Genomic DNA, 24,279 nt, shown 5'->3' on the forward strand with positions numbered 1-24,279 from the left:
GTCCTTAGCGAGGAGGATGAAGTACGACAGCAGTCATCCTGAAGCAAAACGTATAACTGAGGCCTTGACTGCTATGTTGGTGTTAGACGTGCGTCCGGTATCTGCCATTAGTGCAGTGGGATTTATACAATTGATGGAGGTAGTGTGTCCCCGGTTAAAAATCCCATCTAGATTCCACTTCACTAGGCAGGCGATACCGAGACTGTACAGAAACGTCAGAAAAAGTGTCCTCAGTGTCCTAAAAAATGCGCTTGTAGCCAATGTCCACTTAACCACGGACATGTGGACAAGTGGAACAGGGCAGACTAAGGACTATATGACTGTGACAGCCCACTGGGTAGATGTATCACCTTACGCAGCAACAACAGCAGCGTCACCAGTAGCAGCATCTCAGAAACGCCAGTTCGTTCCAAGGCAGGCTATGCTGTGTATCACCGGTTTCAGTAAGAGGCACACCGCCGACAACCTCTTAGAGAAACTGAGGGAAATCATCGCCCAGTGGCTTACCCCACTTAAACTCTCCTGGGGATTTGTGATATCTGACAACGCCACCAATATTGTGCGGGCATTACATCTGGGCAAATTCCAGCACGTCCCATGTTTTGCTCACACAATAAACTTGGTGGTGCAGAATTTTCTGAAAAGTGACAGGGGCGTGCAGGAGACGCTTTGGGTGGCCCGAAAAATTTCTGGCCACTTTCGCCATTCAGCGACTGCGTGCCGAAGACTGGAGCGCCAGCAAACACTCTTCAACCTCAACCCTCTATATGCTTCAGAGGATGGAGGAGCAGCAAAAGGCCATTCAAGCCTATACATCCACCTATGACATAGGCAAAGGAGGGGGTATGCACCTGACTCAAGCGCAGTGGAGAATAATTTCCGTGTTTTGCAAGGTTCTACAGCCCTTCGAACTTGCCACACGTGAAGTCAGTTCAGACACTGCCAGCTTGAGTCAGGTCATTCCCCTCATCAGGCTTTTGCAGAAGCAGCTGGAGAAAGTGAAGGAGGAGCTAAGACGGAGCGATTCCGCTCGGCATGTGGGACTTGTGGATGAAGCCCTTCATTCGCTTTGCCAGGATTCCAGGGTAGTCCATCTGTTGAAATCAGACCACTACATTTTGGCCACCGTGCTCAATCCTAGGTTTAAAGCCTATGTGGTGTCTCTCTTTCTGGCCGACACAAGCCTGCAGAGGTGCAAAGACCTGCTGGTGAAAACACTGTCAGCTGAAGTGGAACGTGACACGTCAACAGCTCCTTCTTCATTTTCTCCCGCAACTGGGGCTGCCAGGAAAAAACTTAGGTATCCTAAGCAACCCGCTGGCGGTGATGCAGGGCAGGCAGGACCAAGTTTGGACATCTGGTCCGGACTGAAGGACCTGCCAACAATTTCTGACATGTCTACTGTCACTGCATATGCTACTGTCACCATTGACAGAATGGTGGAGGATTACATCGGTGACAGCATCCAAGTAGGCATGTAAGACAGTCCGTAACTGTGGAGAAGATGATGTTCATAAAAATGAATTATCAACTCTTCCAGGGAGACCAGCCTCCAGAACGTACAGAGGGACCTGTGGTGGTGGATTCCAGCGGGGACGAGTTAATACTCTGTGAGGATGAGGATGTACACAACACTGAAGAGGGTGAGGAATCGGTGGATGAGGAGGATGAGGACGACATCTTGCCTCTGTAGAGCCAGTTTGTGCAGGGACAGATTAATTGCCAGCTTGTTTTGTGGGGGCTCAAACGAACCAATAATTTCAGCCACACTCGTGTGGCAGACCCTGGCGCTGAAATGATTGGTTTGTTAAAGTGTGCATGTCCTGTTTATACAACATAAGGGTGGGTGGGATGGCCCAAGGACAATTCCATCTTGCACCTCTATTTTTTCTTTACATTATGTACTGTTTGGGGCCTAGTTTTTCAAACTGCCATCCTGTCTGCCACTGCAGTGTCACTCCTAGATGGGCCACGTGTTTGTGCCGCCCACTCGTATCTCTTAGCATAGTCATCCAGCTACCTCGGTGCAACCTTTTGGACATAAAAACACTATTGTGAGGTGTGAGGTGTTCAGAATAGACTGGAAATGAGTGGAAATTAAGGTAATTGAGGTTAATAATAGCATAGGAGCAGAAAAACCCACAAATTCTGTGATTTTAGCTGTTTTTATGCTTTTTTTAAAAAAAATACAGATCCAAAACACGGAAGGGTGGTTTTGGCAAAACCAATCCAGATCCAAAACACGAAGAAAGATCCAGATCCAAAACCAAAACACGAAAAGTGGGCGGTGCACACCCCTAATATATATGTATGTATATAGTGTGTATGTGTTTATCTACTGTATGTGTGTATGTATGTGTTTATCTATGTGTGTGTGTATGTATGTATATAGTGTGTGTATATATATATATATATATATATATTGTGATAGGATCACTGGTAAAGTGGTCTGTGGCAGGTACATTTGTCCCAGATTCCTGTCTTTTGTGTTTTAAACCCCCAGGAGAAAGTCTGCAGTGTAGCAGGCTTGAGTTTCGGCTTTTTGAAAAGCCGGTTTGGGACCTGGGGGTTGTGGGTGAGAGGAGAGGGAGGGCTCCACCCACGGCCACTCCAGGTTTTGGTTCTCGCAGCCTGGTAACAGGTTGTTAGGGTTTCCACCTGAGAGTGGCCAATATAAGCCTAGTGTGTTTAGGGCTGAGTGTCTCACCTGGAGAGCAGGCAGGGAGTTTTCTCAGAGACACGTGGATACCTAACTGTGAGTGTTGTGCTGTGCTTTTGTTGCTGGCGAGGGCATTAGGCCCTGCCAGGTTCTGGTAGTGAGGGAACTACCTGTGAAGTTAGTGCCCCGACAGTGCTAGGATTTATATTTATGTTTTCTTTATGTTTCTGACATTGTACAAAAAAGACTGGCGCCGACCAGCTTGTACTTGCATCCAGACTGGTGTGCTGCTTCCCTGCTGCTGTGTGTGTGTGTAAGGAAGGAGTCCTCTACCCAGGAGAGGGACACCCTAACCTAACTGTGTCACAATATGGTGGAGAATGCGGGCACCCACACACACTGAAGTTGCAGCAAGAGGAAAACTTTCCATTTAAAAATTAAAGGGACAGACACCCAATTTGTGAGTGTGGAAATAACACTGTGTCCTTGGAGTCCCATAGAGGAGGCATCAGCCAATGCTCAGAGAGGCAAGGTTCAGCTTCCAACCTACACCCCAGGACAAAATGGAGGACATTATTAAGGCCTTGCTTCAAGCTACAGCAGCTCAACAGGAGACAAACAAAATTCAGCAGGAATCTAACAGACTTCAACAGGTCGCCATTGAGGAAACCCGCCAGGCCTTAGCGGAAAACCGCCAGGCCTTATCGGAAAACAGTCAGGCCATAAAAGAGGTGGTACAGCACCTGGTCGCCCGGCCCAGAGATGTTAATACTGGTCCTCCCACCACCACTCACTCCGTACGAGCCAGTCACTTCCTCCAAAAGATGACTTCGGGCGATGATGTGGAGGCCTATCTCGCCGCATTTGAAAGAACGGCCGAAAGGGAGAGTTGGCCCCAGGAGCAGTGGGCAAGTCTGGTGGCACCTTTTTTGTCTGGGGAGCCACAAAAAGCATATTTCGACTTATGCCTGGCTGATGCCAAGGACTATAAAAAACTAAAACAGGAGATCCTAACTCGCTTGGGAGTCACCACCTTTGTTCGTGCCCAACGGGTCCACCGCTGGGAGTTCCATAAGGACAAGCCTCCACGTTCACAGATGCATGACTTCGTCCATCTGTCCTCAAAATGGCTACAGCCCGAGACGCTGACGGGACCACAGATCGTGGAAAGGGTCGTGATGGACCGGTACCTGCGATCATTACCTGTGACTCTGCACAAGTGGGTGAGCCATGCAGACCCTAAGTCCGCGGACCAGTTGGTCGAGCTGGTGGAGAGGTACGTGGCGGCTGAGGAGCTGATGAGTATGCCCCACCGAGCCCCGATGGTGCACCGGCGAACTCCCAGAGACACTGGTAAGACTGTTCCAGGGGAGAAGGGTGCTGGGCGGTGGAATGTACCCAAGACTGAGGGTGTAGAACCTGGAGACAGGCCTGCCAGGCCGGGAAGGTTCTTGCCCCGTAAACGACTAGACATTAATATGACTCAGTGTTTCCCATGTGGTGGCTTCGGCCATATTGCCGCTAATTGTGCACTTACAACTGAACCTATGCAATGTGATACTGCTCATGTCTACCGCAGGGGGTCTTTCTTTGCACAGATAGCCTGTATGGCTGACCGGCAGGTTGAGACTGATAAGCACATGTGTGTACTCACTGTAGATGGCAACCGTTTAGAGGCACTGTTAGACTCTGGTAGCTTGGTGACACTTATAAAAGCTGAGCTGGTGAACCCCTTGAGGCATACAGGTAAAACTGTTGGTGTGACCTGCATACATGGGGATACTTGATATTATGTTACGGCCGAGGTGAACATCGAGACACATGTGGCTCTGCTATAATTTCTGTGGGTTTGGTGCATGGTCTGGTGTACGATGCAATATTGGGGAGAACTTTGCTCACTTCTGGAAGTTGTGGGAAAGCCGTTTTGTTCCAGAGGTGAACAACCCCGATCCATTTGAGAAGGTTGTCGAAGTAGTGGAGGAGGGAGTTTCTTCTGAGTCAGAGTTATTCCCTTTTTCTACTATGGTTGGCGAACTAGAGAATGCGGAACGTGACGGTGGCCCGCCAACTGATGTGCCTCCCATTGAGGTGGGAAGTGTTGTTGGGCCAGGTGATCGTCTGCCTGATTTAGAGGTCAGAAGAGAGGTCTTTGCCGTGGAGCAGTTGAATGACCCTACTTTGGTAAAAGCCAGGGAGAATGTAAAAGTAGTTGATGGTAAACCCGTAGACCCTGATAGTCCTTTGTCCTATCCCCACATGGCAATGTGTCAGGATTTGTTATATCAGGTGACTAAGAAGGGGGAAGATGTTGTGGAACAACTAATAGTTCCCAAAGCCTACAGAAGAACAGTTTTGGATCTGGCCCATGGTCATATAACGGCAGGCCATCTAGGGGTAGAGAAAACCACTGAGCGAATAATGCAGAGGTTTTTCTGGCCCGGGCTTCATAAAGAGGTATCTGACTTTTGCGCATCCTGCCCTGAGTGTCAGTATCATGCTCCCAGGCCACATTTTAAGGGTCCACTAGTTCCATTGCCTATCATAGAGGTGCCGTTTGAAAGAATAGCGATGGATTTGGTTGGACCCTTAATGAAGTCTGCCAGGGGACACCAGTATATTCTGGTCATAATGGATTATGCTACCAGGTACCTGGAAGCAATCCCGTTGCGCAATACGTCAACCAAGACCATTGCCAGAGAGCTAGTTCATGTCTTTAGCAGGCTGGGTATACCTAAGGAGATACTAACTGACCAGGGTACACCGTTTATGTCCAAAGTCATGAAAGAGTTTTGCCGCCTGTTCAAAATCGAACAGTTAAGAACTTCGGTTTATCACCCCCAAACCGATGGGCTGGTCGAGAGGTTTAACAAGACGTTAAAACACATGCTTAGGAAAGTGGTCGACAAGGATGGTAGGGATTGGGACTACTAATTGCTGTATTTATTGTTGGCCATAAGAGAAGTTCCCCAGTCCTCCACCGGGTTTTCACCCTTCGACTTGTTGTATGGGAGACACCCAAGGGGGTTACTAGACATTGCCAAAGAGACATGGGAGGGGCAGTCTAGTCCTTACAAAACGGTGATTGAGTATGTTTCTCAAATGCAGGAGAGAATTGCTGCGGTAGTGCCGATAGTGAGAGAGCACCTGGAACAGGCTCAACAGGCACAGCAGAGGGTATACAACCACAATGCTCGGTTACGCAGCTTTGCTCCTAGGGGGACAGAGTGTTAGTATTGGTTCCCACTGTGGAAAATAAACTTTTGGCTAAATGGCAAGGGCCCTTTGAAATCTTAGAAAGAGTGGGGCAGGTCAATTACAAAGTTTACCAGCCGGGGAAAAGAAAGCCGGAACAGATATACCATATAAATCTGTTAAAGCCCTGGAAAGATAGAACGGTACTGTCGGCCGTCCGAGACCCTCCAGTAAGTCCAGGGCCCTTAGTTCCCGAAGTGACAGTGGCAAAAACCCTGTCGGCAATTCAACAACAAGAGGTCAAGGAGTTTCTGATTAGAAATAGGGTGCTGTTCTCTGACGTACCTGGGAAAACCTCGGTCATTAAACATGACATCATCACTGACCAAGGGGTTAAAGTTAATCTAAAGCCCTATAGGTTACCAGAAGCACAAAGAGAATCGGTGTCGAAAGAAATTAAAAATATGCTAGAGTTAGGGGTTATTGAAGAATCACATAGTGAATGGTCAAGTCCCATTGTGTTGATTCCAAAGCCCGACGGGAGTGTGCGTTTCTGCAATGACTTCCGAAAGTTGAACAGTGTTTCAAAATTTGATGCGTACCCGATGCCAAGAGTGGATGAACTGATTGAGAGACTAGGGACGGCAAGGTATTTAACCACTCTTGACCTAACCAAAGGGTATGGGCAAGTACCGTTAACCGAGAGCGCCAAACAAAAGACAGCTTTTTCAGCGCCAGAGGGCTTGTTTCAGTACAAGATGTTGCCCTTCGGGCTACATGGGGCACCTGCTACCTTCCAAAGAATGATGGACAGGATTCTAAGGCCCCATAGACGGTATGCGGCTGCTTATCTGGATGACGTGGTCGTTCATAGTCCTGATTGGCAGTTTCACTTACCCAGGGTACAAGCAGTGTTGGACTCCATCTATAAGGCAGGTTTGACAGCCAACCAAAAAAAGTGTTGTCTAGGCATGGAGGAAGTAAAATATCTGGGATACACCATTGGCAGAGGCCTGATAAAGCCTCAGCTCAATAAAGTTGATGCCATACAAAACTGGCAATGGCCTCTGAATAAGAAGCAGGTGAGAGCCTTCTTGGGAATTACGGGGTACTACAGGAGGTTTATACCCAACTTTGCCACCATGGCAGTCCCACTGACTGACCTGACCAAAGGCAAACAAAAAGTCATGGTAGAATGGAGTCCTGAGGCGGAGAAAGCTTTTCAGGAGTTGAAAGTAGCGTTGTGTTCCCAACCAGTCCTGATGATTCCTAATTTTGACAGGGAATTCATAGTACAAACCGATGCATCAGAAGTAGGTATAGGAGCGGTCCTGTCCCAGAACAAGGAGGGTGAGGAACACCCTATTTTCTATCTAAGCAGAAAGTTGAATGTACATGAGAGAAACTATGCCACAGTGGAGAAGGAGGCGTTGGCCATAAAGTGGGCATTAGAGGCTCTCAGGTACTACTTGGTTGGAAGAAAGTTCAAATTGATCACTGACCATGCCCCTTTGAAGTGGATGTCCGAAAATAAAGACAGTAATGCGAGAATTACGAGATGGTTCTTGGCGTTAGAAACTTTTAAATTTTCAGTGGAACACAGGCCAGGAAGCCAGCTGGCCAATGCTGACAGGTTGTCACGCGTTCATTGTTTGGGGGCTTCAGTTGTTCCGCCCCACAGGTCGAAACAAAGGGGGGGGATATGTGATAGGATCACTGGTAAAGTGGTCTGTGGCAGGTACATTTGTCCCAGATTCCTGTCTTTTGTGTTTTAAACCCCCAGGAGAAAGTCTGCAGTGTAGCAGGCTTGAGTTTCGGCTTTTTGAAAAGCCGGTTTGGGACCTGGGGGATGTGGGTGAGAGGAGAGGGAGGGCTCCACCCACGGCCACTCCAGGTTTTGGTTCTCGCAGCCTGGTAACAGGTTGTTAGGGTTTCCACCTGAGAGTGGCCAATATAAGCCTAGTGTGTTTAGGGCTGAGTGTCTCACCTGGGAGAGCAGGCAGGGAGTTTGCTCAGAGACACTTGGATACCTAACTGTGAGTGTTGTGTTGTGCTTTTGTTGCTGGCGAGGGCATTAGGCCCTGCCAGGTTCTGGTAGTGAGGGAACTACCTGTGAAGTTAGTGCCCCGACAGGGCTAGGATTTATATTTATGTTTTCTTTATGTTTCTGACATTGTACAATAAAGACTGGTGCCGACCAGCTTGTACTTGCATCCAGACTGGTGTGCTGCTTCCCTGCTGCTGTGTGTGTGTGTAAGGAAGGAGTCCTCTACCCAGGAGAGGGACCCCCTAACCTAACTGTGTCACAATATATATATATATATATATATATATAGTGTGTTTATGTGTCTGTATATGTATGTATATAGTGTGTATGTATGTGTTTATCTCTGTGTGTATATGTGTGTGTGTATATACAGTATGCATGTATATAGTGTGTGTATGTATGTGTTTATCTATGTGTGTACGTGTTTGTGTGTAAGTGTGTGTGTGTATGTATATATATATATATATATATATATATACTGTATGTATGTGTTCATCTATGTGTATGTATGTATGTGTGTGTGTATATATATATATATATATATATATATATATATTAGTGTATGTATGTAAGTGTGTATATATATATATATATATGTATGTATATAGTGTGTGTATGTATGTGTTTATCTATGTGTATGTATGTGTGTGTGTATATATATATATATATATATATATATAGTGTGTGTGTGTTTGTGTATATATGTATATGTATATAGTGTGTTTGTATGTGTTTATGTGTATATGTATGTATATGTGTAGCTATATATATGTATGTATATAGTATGTGTGTATATATTATATGTATACTTTGTGAACCTTGAAAAAAGAGCCTGGAGGCTCTGAAACGTTGGTTTCTATGCTAATATAGATCGTCTTGTGCATCAGACTTTGAGTGCCGCAGTTCTTTCTACTTTTTCTATGCATCACTGAGGGCACCCAAGCAGCTTGGTTATATAGTCAGGAGTGCCAGTTCTATATCGAAAGGGAGAGAGAGGGGGGTGGGGAGAGAGAGAGAGAGGACTGCAGCTATGTTGGCCTCCTGGTACAGCCGCAGTCTCAGTGTGCCCGTGATGGCAGGCTGGCTGCGGTGCACACAGTATGGGGGTAGGTGGGAGTGAATGATGGGGGAGGTAAGAGGGCGCAGGGCTGTGCTGTATTATAGATATAGGGAATGATTGATGGTCAGATGCAGATGAGGGATACCACGCAGCGTGTGCAGAACAGATTCTGCAATATCGCTCTCAGATCCTCCAAGCCGCAGCATGATTCACATGCTGTGGTGTTTGGGTGGATGGAGCATGGGCATGCCTGGGCACCGTTGCCGGAAATGGAGACGGGTCACCCCTGTTTTCCTGGAGCACCGAGGCCAGGGTCTGTGCCTGTGGACACATATTTTCTGGCCTCACAGGCTGCCAGCCTGAATTAGCTGGAGCTTACTTAGTCCGTCCAGTGCTGCCGCCATCTAGACTGATAGTCACGATGGGGATCCAAGGCAGCATCTACAGACACTGCACTCGGATTGCTCATGCTGTCAGGGGGCGTCTGCTTCCTAGAGATGCCTGCTGCAGTATACAAATATTTGCTATACAGTTTTGCACAGCCGCTTCATTGCAGCTGCCCAATACCGTCTGACCATGATCGGGCCCATACATCTGCCAGCAGCTTGCCATCTAATTTATCCCATTTCAGGGGCCATAATCGGTGGGTGTGATGTCCCCTGTATTTTGTGGTGGTCTTTGGAGTTCTCTGTATTATATGGCACTATTTGCAGTGTTCTTTGTAGTGTAGGGTGGCCACTTGGATGCTTAGTGTATTATACTGTATGATGGGCACTGATGGTCTATATGATGGTCAGTATTATATGGCACTCACTACTCTTTACATGGCAGTCACTTAATGCTCTCTGTATTATATGGCACACACTGCGATGCTCTCTCTATTATACGGCACTCACTGCGATGCTCTGTATTATACGGCACTCACTGCAATGCTCTGTATTATACGGCGCTCACTGCGAAGCTCTCTGTATTATACGGCACTCACTGCGATGCTCTCTGTATTATACGGCACTCACTGCGATGCTCTCTGTATTATACGGCTCACACTGCGATGCTCTCTGTATTATACGGCACACACTGCGATGCTCTCTCTATTATATGGCACTCACTGCAATGCTCTCTGTATTAAACGGCACTCACTGCGATGCTCTCTGTGTTATACGGCACTCACTGCGATGCTCTCTGTGTTATACGGCACTCACTGCGATGCTTTCTGTGTTAAACGGCACTCACTGCGATGCACTCTGTGTTATATGGCATTCATTGCGATGCTCTCTGTGTTATACGGCACTCACTGCGATGCTTTCTGTATTATATGGCACTCACTGCGATGCTCTCTGTGTTATACGGCACTCACTGCGATGCTTTCTGTGTTATACGGCACTCACTGCGATGCACTCTGTGTTATATGGCATTCATTGCGATGCTCTCTGTGTTATACGGCACTCACTGCGATGCTTTCTGTATTATATGGCACTCATTGCGATGCTCTCTGGGCCTGATTCAGACCCGCTCGCGAGCGCTCGCAAGTGGGTCGATATTGGCCCAGTGCGCATGTGCACGACGGAGCCCGCTCCGTCGTGCGCATGCGCAAGACCCGGATAGCGACGGGCAAGCCATTGCTCCGGGTCTCGTACCAAAGGGGGCGTGCTGTCGATGGTGAGTGACAGCACGCCCCCTTTGGCGGGCGTGCTGGAGGCGGAGGCATTCCCATGAGAACGCGTAACGTCTGGGGCCGACCAGAGTGACATCACAAGTGATGTCAGTGGGAGTCCTTTCGGCTCTGTGAGAGCTGAAAGCACTCCAGCGCTTGCGGCAACGAGACCCTACCACAAGGGTCTCGTCGCAAGCCCGATGGTCGCGATGGTCTTGACCATCGCGACCATCTTCCTGGCCGCTCGCTATTGCTGAGGGTGGTCACCAGGAGGCCGCTCTAAAAATTAAGAAGGACGGCCCTTATTCAGAGCGAGCGCTCTGTCAGAGCGTCCGGCTCTGAATCAGGGCCTCTGTGTTATACAGCACTCACCGCGATGTTCTCTGTATTTTATGGCATGCCCTCGGAAATATATGGCAGTGTATTGCACTTTATACTATATGGAAGTCCCTGTGATGCTCTCTGCGATATATATATATATATATATATATATATATATATATACACAGTCAGGTGCATAAATATTGGGACATTGACAGAATTTTCATATTTTGGCCTCTATTCACTACCACAATGGCTTTGAAATGAAATAAACAAGATGTGCTTTATCTGCAGACTTTCAGATTTAATTTGAGGGTAATTACATCCAAATCAGGTGAACGGTGTAGGAATTACAACGGTTTCTATATGTGCCTCCCACTTTTTAAGGGGCCAAAAGTAATGGGACTATCAACTCCTCGTTATTTCATTATCAATTAAGCAGGTAAAAGGTCTGGAGTTGATTCTAGGTGTTACATTTGCATATGGAATCAGCTGCTGTCGACTCTCAATATGAGATCCAAAGAGCTGTCACTATCAGTGAAGCAAGCCATCATTAGGCTGAAAAATCAAAACAAACCCATCAGAGAGATAGCAAAAACATTAGGTGTGGCCAAATCAACTGTTTGGAACATTCTTAAAAAGAAAGAATGCACCGGAGAGCTCAGCAACACCAAAAGACCCGGAAGACCACGGAAAACAACTGTGGTGGATGACAGAAGAATTATTTCCCTGGTGAAGAAAAACCCCTTCACAACAGTTGGCCAAATCAAGAACACACTCCAGGAGGTAGGTGTATATGTGTCAAAGTCAACAATCAAGAGAAGACTTCACAAGAGTGAATATAGAGGGTTCACCACAAGATGTAAACCATTGGTGAGCCACAAAAACAGGAAGACCAGATTAGAGTTTGCCAAACAACATCTAAAAAAGCCATTACAGTTCTGGAACAACATCCTGTGGACAGATGAGACAAAGATCAACTTGTACCAGAGTGATGGGAAGTGAAGAATATGGAGAAGGAAAGGAACTGCTCATGATCCAAAACATACAACCTCATGAGTGAAGCATGGTGGTGGTCGTGTCATGGTGTGGGCATGTATGGCTGTTAATGGAACTGGTTCCCTTGTATTTATTGATAATGTGACTGCTGACAAAAGCAGGAGAATGAATTTTGAAGTGTTTTGGGCAATATTATATGCTCATATTCAGTCAAATGCTTCAGAACTCATTGGACGGCGCTTCACAGTGCAGATGGACAATGACCTGAAGCATACTGTAAAAGCAACCAAAGAGTTTTTAAGGCTAAAAAATGGAATGTTATGCAATGGCCAAGTCAATCCCCTGACCTGAATCCGATTGAGCATGCATTTCACTTGATGAAGACAAAACTGAAGGGAAAATGCCCCAAGAACAAGCAGGAACTGAAGACATTTGCAGTAGAGGCTGGCAGAGCATCACCAGGGATGAAACCCAGCGTCTGGTGATGTCTATGCGTTCCAGACTTCAGGCTGTAATTGCCTGCAAAGGATTTGCAACAAAGTATTAAAAAGTGAAAGTTAGATTTAGGATTGTTTTACTTTGTCCCATTACTTTTGGCCCCTTAAAAAGTGGGAGGCACATATAGAAACTGTTGTAATTCCTACACCGTTCACCTGATTTGGATGTAATTACCCTCAAATTAAATCTGAAAGTCTGCAGGTAAAGCACATCTTGTTTGTTTCATTTCAAAGCCATTTCGATGGTGAATAGAGGCCAAAATATGAAAGTTCTGTCAATGTCCCAATATTTATGCACCTGACTGTGTATATATATATATATATATATATATATATATATATATATATACACACACACACACACACACACACACACATATATATATTTTCTCTCTCTTTCTCTACTAATAAAATAGATTATATAACTGGTACTGCATGATAGAAAGTTTGTATTCTACAATCCCTTCCGGGAGGAGACATTTTTATGGACCACCACATCACCATTATTTTGACTGCATCTGTAACAAGGACCACAAATCTACCAGGTTGTTACCTTGCTACAGGCGCAGTAAAAGTTAACCACTGCAGTCATGGTCCGGCATTGCCATTATTTTTTTTTAAAACAACAACAGCAAAAAAGACAGTATATTTATTAATTTACTGCAGTGGTTAGGGATGTGGGATGGACACTTATAGAAATATGCCAAAATCAGTGAACTATTTTGGATTTTTTTTCTATCTTATTAATGTAAAGGAAAGGCAAACCATACAGTTCTCACTCACAATTTTTTTTCTTGTTATAGCTCCACTATAAAGTGGTTGAAGGTAGATGTCACATATGCCCTCCATGGAGATAGCTACACATTCTGTGTAGACCACACCCACACACTAGGCATGCCCCCACACAGGGGCGTTTTAAGAGAGGAGGGGGCCCTTGTGCAGCCTCTGTTTGGGCTCCCTCCTCTCTGACGGCGGCTCAGCGGCACTGAGCGCTGTAGATCCTGGCTTCATGCCAGAATCTACAGCACATGTGCGAGTCTCCGGGAAAATGGTGTCCGCGCCTACTTTCCCGGGGACATCTTTTCTGTGCAAGGTGCAGATCACTGGGAAAATGGCCATCGCTCATTTTCCCAGTGAGTGTGTGCTGCTCTACAGCACCGGTCTGGTGCTGCGGAGCAGCACTTCGGGAATCGGCGGAGAGGTAAGTATAATTACCTGTGGGTGCAGGGTGTGTGGTCTGGGCCCCCCCCTAGACCTGGGGGCCCATGTGCCCTGCACACTCTGCACCCATTATAGATACGCCCCTGCCCCCACATCACTAGTCACATCACCACATCGCTTATCAAGCTCCCCTGCGGTGACACACAATAGGCCCTTCATAAATTTGAGCTCCAGGCCCATGTGGACCTTAATCTGGCACTGGGGACGCCACAGCCACGGGAGACAATGAAGTAGGAGCATAGCTGAGAATGGAGCTTCCCATAGGTGTCTCCAATCCAGTGAAAGCTGCTTGGGGCAGTAATTGCAGTAATAAGCTGTGCACCCTGTAGCACATGTATTTTGTCAATTTAAGTTAAATGCTCAGAATATATAATACAATCTGCTCTATTGACTGATAACAATGATTCAAATGAGATAAAAGCTAGATCCTAGGTGCTATACATAAATAAAGCAGTGCCAAAGCAGCTACCCCTTAATGTCAGATAGTGTATCACTAAAGCATTTTATACCCCCAATGGGACTTCATTGCCCAGCGCCATACTGCCACTGTTTGCTGTTTTTCTCTTTATTCCAGTATTCCCCTGCAGGCTGGCCATACCCCACTGGCACAGTTCAGTACAGGGAGTAGGGTGAGGGGGTGGGGGCCTGCCTGCCCCTCCCACATGGGCAATTCTAACAGCCCTTGTTCGTAAAGGGACAGGGCTCAGTGGCAAACGCAGAATTTCTACAGAGGGGTTTCCAAAATCATGAATTCAATATTTACTACCATGAAGAGGGCATAATCAGCACTTAAACCAGCTATAATATACATCATACAAATGTACTGAATTAAATAATTCCGGCATATACAGGACCAGCAAACACAGTAAGCAGTTATATGTAAAAGTAGAGCCACCCTGTCTGAGCTGAATCTTTCTATTTCATATGTGGGCTCCATTACAGATCATTTGAGCAAGTTGGGGAATCTGGGGGAGGGCAGAAAAAGAAACCGTGCACTGCCCTGGTCATAGATGTACAGATTGGACTACTTATGTACTGGATGGTGTATTATTCAGCATTAATAATTTATCCTATAGATGGTCTATATCAGTGCACCCCTAACAGTGCATGTTTTCCAGATCTCCTAGTCGGTGCACAACTATATTCAATACTGGCTTTCCAATTCTTTTACTACTGGCTGACACATTGTAAAAGATCAACAGTGACTGTAGTGCTAGTTATTTCATGTGTGACACTGATGGGGTCCTAAAAAACATGCAACTTTAGTATTACAGGCTATTTCTATTGTGGTGTGGTGTGGGCTCGGGGGGGGGGGGGTTTCAGGCAACCATAAACCCCTCGTGCCTATGGGGCTGGCAACTGCAGCCACAAAGATGACATTGACAAAGGATATTAAGGACTGAGGGGGAGTGCCCCTCCTACGCACTGGCACACCGAGGGGGGATATAACTATCATTAGGGGAACCACTCCTGCAGCTCCCTATAACATGGAGGCACTGTGGAGTCAGGGATCAGGGTCTGCGGAGGCTGAACACCAGGCAAGGGCACGCAATAGCAACCCCCCGACACAAAACGGTGCCTGCGACTAGCGACTTAGCCACAACCCCCCCCCAGCGGGCCTGAAGCCCAGGCACGCGACCACACACTCAACCAGCGGCGGCAGCGACCACCGCCTGCCGCTGATACACAAACACAGAGGCGGAGCCAGCGGCAGCATGCCCAGCCACTGCTCCGCCTGCTGTCATAGCAACGGCCGCAGCCCCCGGCCTATACTGGGCCGGGGCACAGCAGCAGCGTTGGGCACTGGTAAGGGAGGCAAGATAGGTGGGAAGTGCCGCCCGCCTCCCTACTGCTGAAGAACAGACAGGGCCAATGGCCACGGCCATGGCCCTGCCGATCAGATGGCGCGCGGCCGCTGCCCCAATGTCAGAACTAGCTGAGGCAGGGCAGCTGCAGAGGGGTACCTGGGGAGAGCCTGCATCCGCAGAGCTCTGGGACATGAGGTAGGCGGGCCAGACAGGCGGGGGGACCAGAAGGGAACATGGTGCATAATATAAAGCAGTGAAAAAAAATTAGAGTGGAAGAGAAAGAAGCAAAGATAGGTAGGGAGTGAAGGAGAGGTGAAGAATAAAGAACAGCAGGAGATAGAAAAAACTGAGAAGAAAGCACTAATATTATATGCAAAATGCACTTCCCTTTCCCTGGATAAAAACTGAAACAAAGAGACAGAGGCCCTGATTCAGAGCCAGACGCTCTGAAAGAGCGCTCGGTCTGAATCTGGGCATTTTTTTGTTTTTGTGCGACCTCCTGGCCGCTAGCATAGCTGTGGGTGACCACCCACAGCTATAGCGAGCGGCCAGGATGATGGTAGGGTAGGGTCTCGTGGCCGCAAGCCCCAGAGAGATTCTGGTTCGCTTGGGAACGCCTCCGATTGTGAAGCCACCCCCCAGCCACGCCTACCAAGCAGGGCGAGCTGTCAATCACCATCGACAGCTCGCCCCTTTGGTGCGAGACCCGGAGAGACGGAGCGCCCATCGCTAGCCGGGTCTTGTGCATGCGCACAACGGAGCTGGCTCCGCCGTGCGCATGCCAAGTGGGCAAACATCGACCCGGTTGCGAGCACTCAGCGGGTCTGAATCAGGCCCATATTTCCATACATCATTCCATTAAATACTTCTAGACCACTCCCCATGAAACATTCATTGGCTGCATAAGACCAGCTAAACTTAAAGGGGCAATAGCCAACTCGTTATTAAACTGGCAACACTCAAAACACTTGTTGTTTAATGTCTCTCATGCTTAAATGTCAGCCTTCGGGCTTACGTATCAATAGAAAATTCACCTCACACTTCTAAAAAGAATTCTGGAAAATAAGGGACAAAACAACAACTGGCCAAGAGAACATCGCTTACTGTCACCTTACTAGGTGCTCTTCTAAATGGCCTCTCCCTCTGGCTCTTTGTGAAATAAAAGTACACAAGAAATAGACTTATAGATCACTTTAGAGCAACAGAGCAGAAAAACATAATCTGCACCCTGCAGGGTATATTCAACATGCTCCTCAATTGCTCGGCACCTGCATTGAAATAGACTCATCCCTCATATGTTATTAAAAGGTCTCCCCATGGAGGGAGCTTTAGCAAAAGCTTGGAGAGAGATAAAGTGGAGAGAGATAAACAACCAAGCATCATTTAACTCATTTTACAGGCTGCGTATAAAAAAATTACACTTAGGAGCTGATTGGTTGGTACTTTATCTTTCCACTTTATCTCTATCCAAAGTGTGATAGATCTCTCCTTTGGGGCTCTATTTACTACAATGCGCATATTGAATGCAGATTGTAGGCAATATCACAGGGATTTACTACAAATCCCTTGCAGGGACAGAGCTTGCAATAAAGCTCTGTCCCTGCGAATCCCATCCGCACACTAGTCACGGTATTTTCGGAAAAAATACCGTGACAAAGTGCCCGTGCATGCGCCGACCGGCCACCGCAGCTACCCCACAGCGCTAAGCCCCGCCCCCCGCGATCGCGGACCCCCTTAGGGCTCTATTTATTATCATTATTTTTACTAAATTAAAGTGAAAAAGGGTGTTTTCACACCCTTTTCACATTATTTTAGTTTCACCTAAAGTTACTAAAGGGCAATTGGAGTAGAATTCATAAAATTCTACTCCAACCCTTAATTATCACTTATTTTTAGTAAACAGATCGCATTTCCCATAATTGTAATGGGAAATGTGATCTGTGTGCAAGTTACTAAAAATAAATTGTGAAAAAAATACCTGGGGAGGCCCTGTGATAATAACGCCACCTGGTGGTGGCGTTACCCAGGGTCTCCCCCGGTTACCGGACTCCTGCTCTGCTCTAACTTGCAGAGCAGAGCCTGGAGCCGGCCTCAGTGATCAGCTGTGTGGTCTAAATAGACCACATGCTGATACACTGCAAAAAATAAAAATAAATTAGCTTACCTGAGTCCAGGGACCGGAGTTCTGGGCTCCGGTGATGTCCTCCCTCTGGTCAGCTGGTCTCCCATACTGCACTGCGGCCCGGTCATCAGGTGACTGGGTCCCAGTGCAGTATGGGATGTCAGCTGACCGGAGTCATGGAGGACATCACCGGAGCCCAGATCATGCAGGTAAGTGCAATTAAGGGAGGGGATCGCGGGGTGCGGGGCTTTGTGCCAGGAGGGGGGGGTAGCAGCGGCAGCCGGTCTGCGTATGCACGGGCACTTGTCACTGTATTTTTGCTAAAATACCATGATAAGGCTGCAGAGGGGATTCGCAGGGACAGCGGGCCTGATTCAGACCCGCTCAATGGTGCCCTAGTGCGCATGCGCGTCCACCAATTCTATCCTGTCTTGAAATTCATTTTCTTGACAAACCTTACATAGAGAAAGCCACAAATAGGTATATTTGATATCTCACTCAGGGGAATATGTATCAAACATTGTAGAGAGATAAAGTACTGCGTTTACAAATGACAGTAGAAGCTGATTGGTTGAAACTTTATCTTTCTCCAAGGTTTGATACATCTACACAATTAAATTGGAAGCTGAACTTAACAGAACCTTCCTTGCAAAACATCTGCTGCAAAGAATTTTATTTTTAGCTAGAAGCTTTGGGTAGTAAAGTGCAGTTTTGATTGTGCAAAGACTGATAGTGCCCAAAACATAATATTATTATTTTATTAATTAGGTGGAGAGATATAGAATTTTAAAAAGTCATCCCACAAGGAGAGGGGGCTCTGGATTAAAATGTATCAAGTGCCCTGTAATTTATAAGTGCGGTCCTGGGTAGGAACATACCTGTTTTCATGGATAGACTCTCAAGAGACCAGGTCAGGAAATACAAAAGTATACTGGATTCTTATTTATAACTTATTTCATAAAATTACACAACTGTGAGTTTATGGAACCTGCTTGTCTCACTGGAAACCGAGGCCTATCTTAATCGCGACGCCGAAGGACGTCAGCCCAAACGAGGTAAGTCCGGGGCACCCTTAGCGTTAGCCGTGGAGGGGGGGGGGGGTTTAGGTTTAGAGAGGGTAGCGGATTAGGGTTAAGTTTTGGGGGGAGGTCAGGGTTAGGCACCACTGGCGGGGGGGTTTAGGGTTAGGCACGAAGGGGGGAGGGTTAGGTTTAGGCACTAACGGGGAGGGTTAGGGTGCAGGGAGGGGAGGGTTAGGGTTAGGCTACAAGAAGGGAGGGTTAGCGGGAGATTGGGGGGTAAGTATACTTACCAGACCCTTGTCGGGATACCAACCATCGGGATACCGCTGTCGTTATTCTGGCAGGAGGCATCCCGACAGCCGGCATTACTTACCCGTTCAACTTTATACATGGGTTATCTCTCTTTTAGTAAAAGTTAATTTAATGTATTGTATCTTCTTTATGAGTGATGTGCTCCTGACTCGAATATAAATGTCACATATGGTCACACACTAATGGAAGGAGGGCCTATAATTTCTGAGACAGGCCTAAGATTTTCCTAACTTTAGCCTATTTAAAGATTAAAGGAAAAAAAATAAATCTGGCCAGAGGATACAGTAAATCTGTTGATTAAAATGCAAATCAGCCCGGCTAACATGCTAATCCAAATTTGTTGTGCCGTGCTCTGTGCTAGAGCCCCAGGGGTCCATTCATCATCCTATATATAACATAGTTTTATGTCATTTACATAAAAATGTTATTTATAAGTGATAGCTCCATTCATTATTTTACTAACGCAGGAGATATCAGCTATATCTCCTGGTTACTTGTGCAACCAAGATAATTTCCACACTCCCTATACTTTAGTATAGGGATGTAGAAATTAGGCTAGTCATCAAATTCCAAAAATTATATATTTTTGGAATTTGACTGTGTTACTGTGGGGTCTATTCACAGAGCAGTGAAAAGGTCTGTTTAGCTTAAAACCTGCCTGGCAATTCATACAGTGGGTTACCGTGAAGAAGGTTATTCCTTCTCCAGCAGCACACCCGCTTCGTGTATGAATCGCATCATAATACTTTTGTATGGTGAGGTTCAATTCATTAAGGAAATTATTCGCCATCTCAGGATGGCGGATTTTGTACTGCAAACTGAACAGAGCAGGGAAGTTGCAGCAGGTCTGACCTAACCTGCTGCTATCAGACGCCAGCGTATGTGCAGTGGGAAGCAAGCATATTGGGCTCCCGATATGTCTGTCTTCTCACTTCTTCCAGGCATCCTGGAGGGGCCGCATGGAGACTTCGGAAAGGAAAGTCTACATGAATGGCTACATAACATTACTATATATCGCATTGTGATATTTTTGTAGCCACTTCATGTTCGTGTAAGGCTTCACAAGCTGCTGTTTATATGGCAGTTTGTGTAGCACCGCGATATACAGTACATACCTGCTTTCAGCGGCTGTGAGCAGGTCCTCCTCCGCCCCCTCTGCCACTCCCTCCTCCGGCTGCACTGTGTTCTCTCTGCCGCTGTATGCTGCTGCTGATGGGAAGTGTCTCCCCTCTGTTCCCCAGTAGCACAGTAAGCTTAATAATTTACTTGCTATAAACAGTTAATTGAAGAAACTTTTTGGAAGAGATGATTATGTGGAGGAGGAATGAGGAATTCCTCCAGTAATTAGGTTCTAAATCACATCATTTTAGGTTTTGATGAACAGACCCCCCAGTGAGCAATGTCGTGATGCAGGGATTAGATACAACATTCTGAACCTGATTCGTATGGTTTAAGTGTGATGCTTACATTACCGGTATCGGAATACAGACGCCGGCCATAGTCCCGGTGCCAGCATCCCAACCGCCAGGATGCCAAAAGTAAGTAGCGGGGTTTGGGGGAGGGTTAGGGTTAGGCACTAGGGTGGGGTTAGGCACTAAGGGGGGAGGGTTAGATTTAGGGTGCCGGGAGGGGGAGGTTAAGTTCAGGCACTAGGGGGGAGGTTAGGGTCAGGCACCAAGGAGGGAGGGTTAGGGTAGGGAGAGGGAGAGGGTTAGGATACCGACCAACAAGTTTCGGTATGTTAACCCTGTCAGAATCCCGGCATCGGGATTCTGACCACCAGGATCCCGACTGTTTGTATTTCATACCGATCCCGGTTTAAGTAGCTTATAGCTATTAAATGATAAAAGTTAACTTTCCTGAGAGGTTGCCAGTGGTAATGTTGTAGGGATAATACTGTTGGTTACATGTTTCCTTTCATATAAATACATGTGTTGCAGAACTATCTGCACTTGTCTGAATCTATTCACCTGGACAAGAAAGCATGGTGCTGTGTTATCGTATCGCAGTCATACGTAGATGAGTCACTCTGTTTCCTCAGTAAAGGCGGCCTTGGTTCTCCATTGTCCAGGACTCCTGAGATGTCAATATTGCTTTTGCTGAGTCGCTTAGTACCTCGAAGGTTGATGCTGTTTTCATCTGAGAGAATGGGATTATCCTTATGGAATGACAGAAAGAGAAAGTTTTTGATAAGCAGAGGATAACTGGAGGTTAAAGGTAGTTCTCAGGGACTGTGCGTTATCGCCAGGTATGTAACATGAAGAACATACAGTATGTACTATACTACTGCCATTTGAAGTCATTTTACCATAGAGTGTCAGGTGAGTACTAGGGTTGTGGATTGATAGGTCTACATTAAGAAGTCAGGCAGTCAATATGTCGACACCAGAAGTTAAAAGGTTGACATTCAAATGGTCGACACAAAAAAAGTTGATACTTTTTAGCCTACACCAAATCCCTAACCCTAAACATAACCCTAACAATCATGAAAAAAGTGTCAACCTTTTTTTCTGTCGACCATTTGACTGTCAACCTTTTAACTCTGTCAACCTTTTAACCTTGCTGACCTAAATCATTGTCGAACAATTACCTGTGGACCTTTTGTCAACCTTTTGTCTGTCGACCTTCTGGTGTAGACCTATTTACTGTCTACTTTTAGTGTTGACATAAAACCTGGATACCATTACTAGATCATCATCATGATTGTAATACAGTGCATAATGGCATTATTATCCAGAGGAAGTAAAAACAGATGGGGCATCATAAATCTTGACAGTGACATGTGTGGATTAGTAGCTGATCAGAGTTGCGTTTCTAAGAGGACACAAGTTGTTTGTGAAAAAGCCACACGGAAAATGGTCAAAAAGCTCACTTTTTTCCTATACACAAAAGTCTCCATCAACTAAGCCTACTGTACAAAAAAGGGGCAGCTTAACTGCCAGCAACAATGAGCGAAGCGCCCTCAGCTGTGGCAGCAATTAGCCACATTAATGTATAATTGCATTAGCAGCGTGAGGGGTAGATCCGCAAGTAGCCAATCAGCTATTGCATAGAGCCATTCATCATCACCACCAGGGGGATTGAGCAGCGTAACATGTGCAGCCATAGACAGCTGTACAGCAAACTTGCCGACCTTTGGGCTACCCCCTGTGGGAGGGGGAGAACTGTGGAGGTGTTGGGCAAGCAGAAGTGGACGGCTGCGGCTGGGTACATTCTCCGGGAAACTTTGCTCATTCTTTCGTGCGGCCGGGAGTACCACCTAATTTTCGGGACACTCCTGGACGATCCATGGGGCCCATTTATTAAGGATCGCATTTTGCAATGCGATCAGGGCATGCAGTATCGCCCATGATCGCATTGCAAAATGCGATCATACCTGCCGAATGTATGACCCGGCACATGCACGGAGACGGGCTCCGAAAAGAGCCCGTCCCTGCGATGTGGCCGGAGCGCATTCCGGGCTGCTGCGCATGCGCAGTCCCGCGGACTGCACATGAGCGGCGCCCATTGCCGGCGGAGGGATCTGGAAGATCCCTCCGCCGGCTCAAATGCGGTAAGTGCCCATAGGACACAGCGGCTAACGCTATCTGCAGATGGCGTTAGCTGCTGGGGTCAATTCGCATTCCCGATATTGATACATTTGGCAGCATCCCCCATAGAAACCTATGGGGGAGGCGGCTGCCGGCGGCAATGGAGGGATCGCAGCAGGTATCGGAGATACCTGCTGCGGTCCCTCCTTCATACATTCGGGGGATACTAAGTATTTGAGGTAAACCCCCGAAAACAGGTGTTTTCGGGGAATTTACCTCAAATGATCTTTGATAAATGGGCCCCCAAGAGAGTAGGCAAGTATGGTGTATGGACGCAGTTCTCAAACTCGGAGTTAGTTGTGCGTTCAATTAAATAATCGCATCTTGCGTAGTTTGTTCTAATACCATTTCTGAGCATGTGCAGTGCAAAAAGAAAAGCATTGTATGCTAGGCAAACTAGTGCATCTCCAACTCTGCATCATGTCATAAGTGTACAATATATAATAGGTGAGAGTTTTATACCAACAAAATGCACATGTGCAGTAACTAATCGCAAGCAGTCACAAATTTGTTTTTTAACTTAAGTATATGTTATACCGTTTTCTATGAAGTATTACTGCATATTTGCTATGTGATAGGCAAATAGACTGACCGACTTAAGCTGGGTACACATCAGAACAATGTGTAGCCAGCCGATGCAGGGGATGACGGCGCAATGTAGAATCTCATCAGGGCAGGATTAAGGTCTGTGGGGGCCCCTGGGCAACAAGCGTGTTGGGACCCCTATCAATAACAACAGTATACATACATATATACACACACACACAAGCATATACATACACATATGTGTATATGTATGTACAGTATGTATATATATATATATATATATATATATAAATATACACACACACACACACATCGGGCAACCTGCCTGATGTCCACTGCCCCCTGTAGTTGTGCCCCTTCTGCAATGCCCTCTGTAGTTGTGCCCCTTCTGCAATGCCCCCAGTAGTTGTGCCCCTTCTCCAATGTCCCTAGTAGTTGTGCGCCTTCTCCAATGCCCCCTGTAGTTGTGCCCCTTCTTCAATGCCCCCAGTAGTTATGCCCCTTCTCCAATGCCCCAGTACTAGCTCCCCCTCCCCGCCTACACCCCTGTGAAGAAACTTACCTGTCTTCGCTCCACGCCGGCAGGGCTCCCGGATCCCGCAGCTGCTCCTGCGCTTCCGATGCTGCTGCCTGCTGGATCTAGTTAGAGGTGCGGGTGATGTCATGACATCACCTGCGTACTGCATTACTGGGAATGCTGGCCTCTGAAGCAAGCAGAGGATTCAGAGGCCAGCGTTCCCTCCCAGTTCAAGTAAGTTGGTCGCGGTCTACCAGCGGGAGCTCCGCAAGCTTCCAGTAGATCGTGATCAACCTTTTCACCGGGGCTGATCTGGGGGATGTGGCTAGGGGTCGGGGACAGTGTGAGGGGACCCCAGGACGATCGTCCCTGTCGCCATGCCTATAATCCGACCTTAGATCCCATGCTGGATTTGGCAGCATGGTATTGTACACAATATCTTCTGATTGACTGTGCAGCACAGCCAACCACAAGATATAGCATTTGTGACCACGGGAGCGCACAAATCGGGCATACACACTTAACTGTATGCCTAATTTGTCATTCCGATTTGAAATAACAAATCTGACCGGTATCGTTCTAGTGTCTACCCACCATTACTATTTCAAATCCTATAGTCAATTTGTGGTGACTACAGACAAATATAGAAAATGTAATAGATCTGACTAATGGTATTACATTATTATGTCACACTGTTTTATTTGGCATTCAT

General features: G+C 46.8%; 1 protein-coding gene across 1 annotated transcript in view; it reads right to left on the reverse strand.

Annotated features, from left to right (window-relative positions):
- Positions 1 to 24,279, reverse strand: part of PITPNM3 (PITPNM family member 3) — a 767,267-nt gene that overhangs the window by 113,661 nt on the left and 629,327 nt on the right. Inside the window, exon 8 of the mRNA XM_088449478.1 lies at positions 20,885 to 21,072. Coding sequence (XP_088305604.1) covers positions 20,885 to 21,072 — 188 coding nt within the window. The remainder of the gene's footprint in view (positions 1 to 20,884; positions 21,073 to 24,279) is intronic.

Source organism: Taudactylus pleione, unplaced genomic scaffold (assembly GCF_031769625.1).
Source record: "Taudactylus pleione unplaced genomic scaffold, aTauple2 ptg000485l, whole genome shotgun sequence".
Classification (NCBI taxonomy): domain Eukaryota; kingdom Metazoa; phylum Chordata; class Amphibia; order Anura; family Myobatrachidae; genus Taudactylus; species Taudactylus pleione.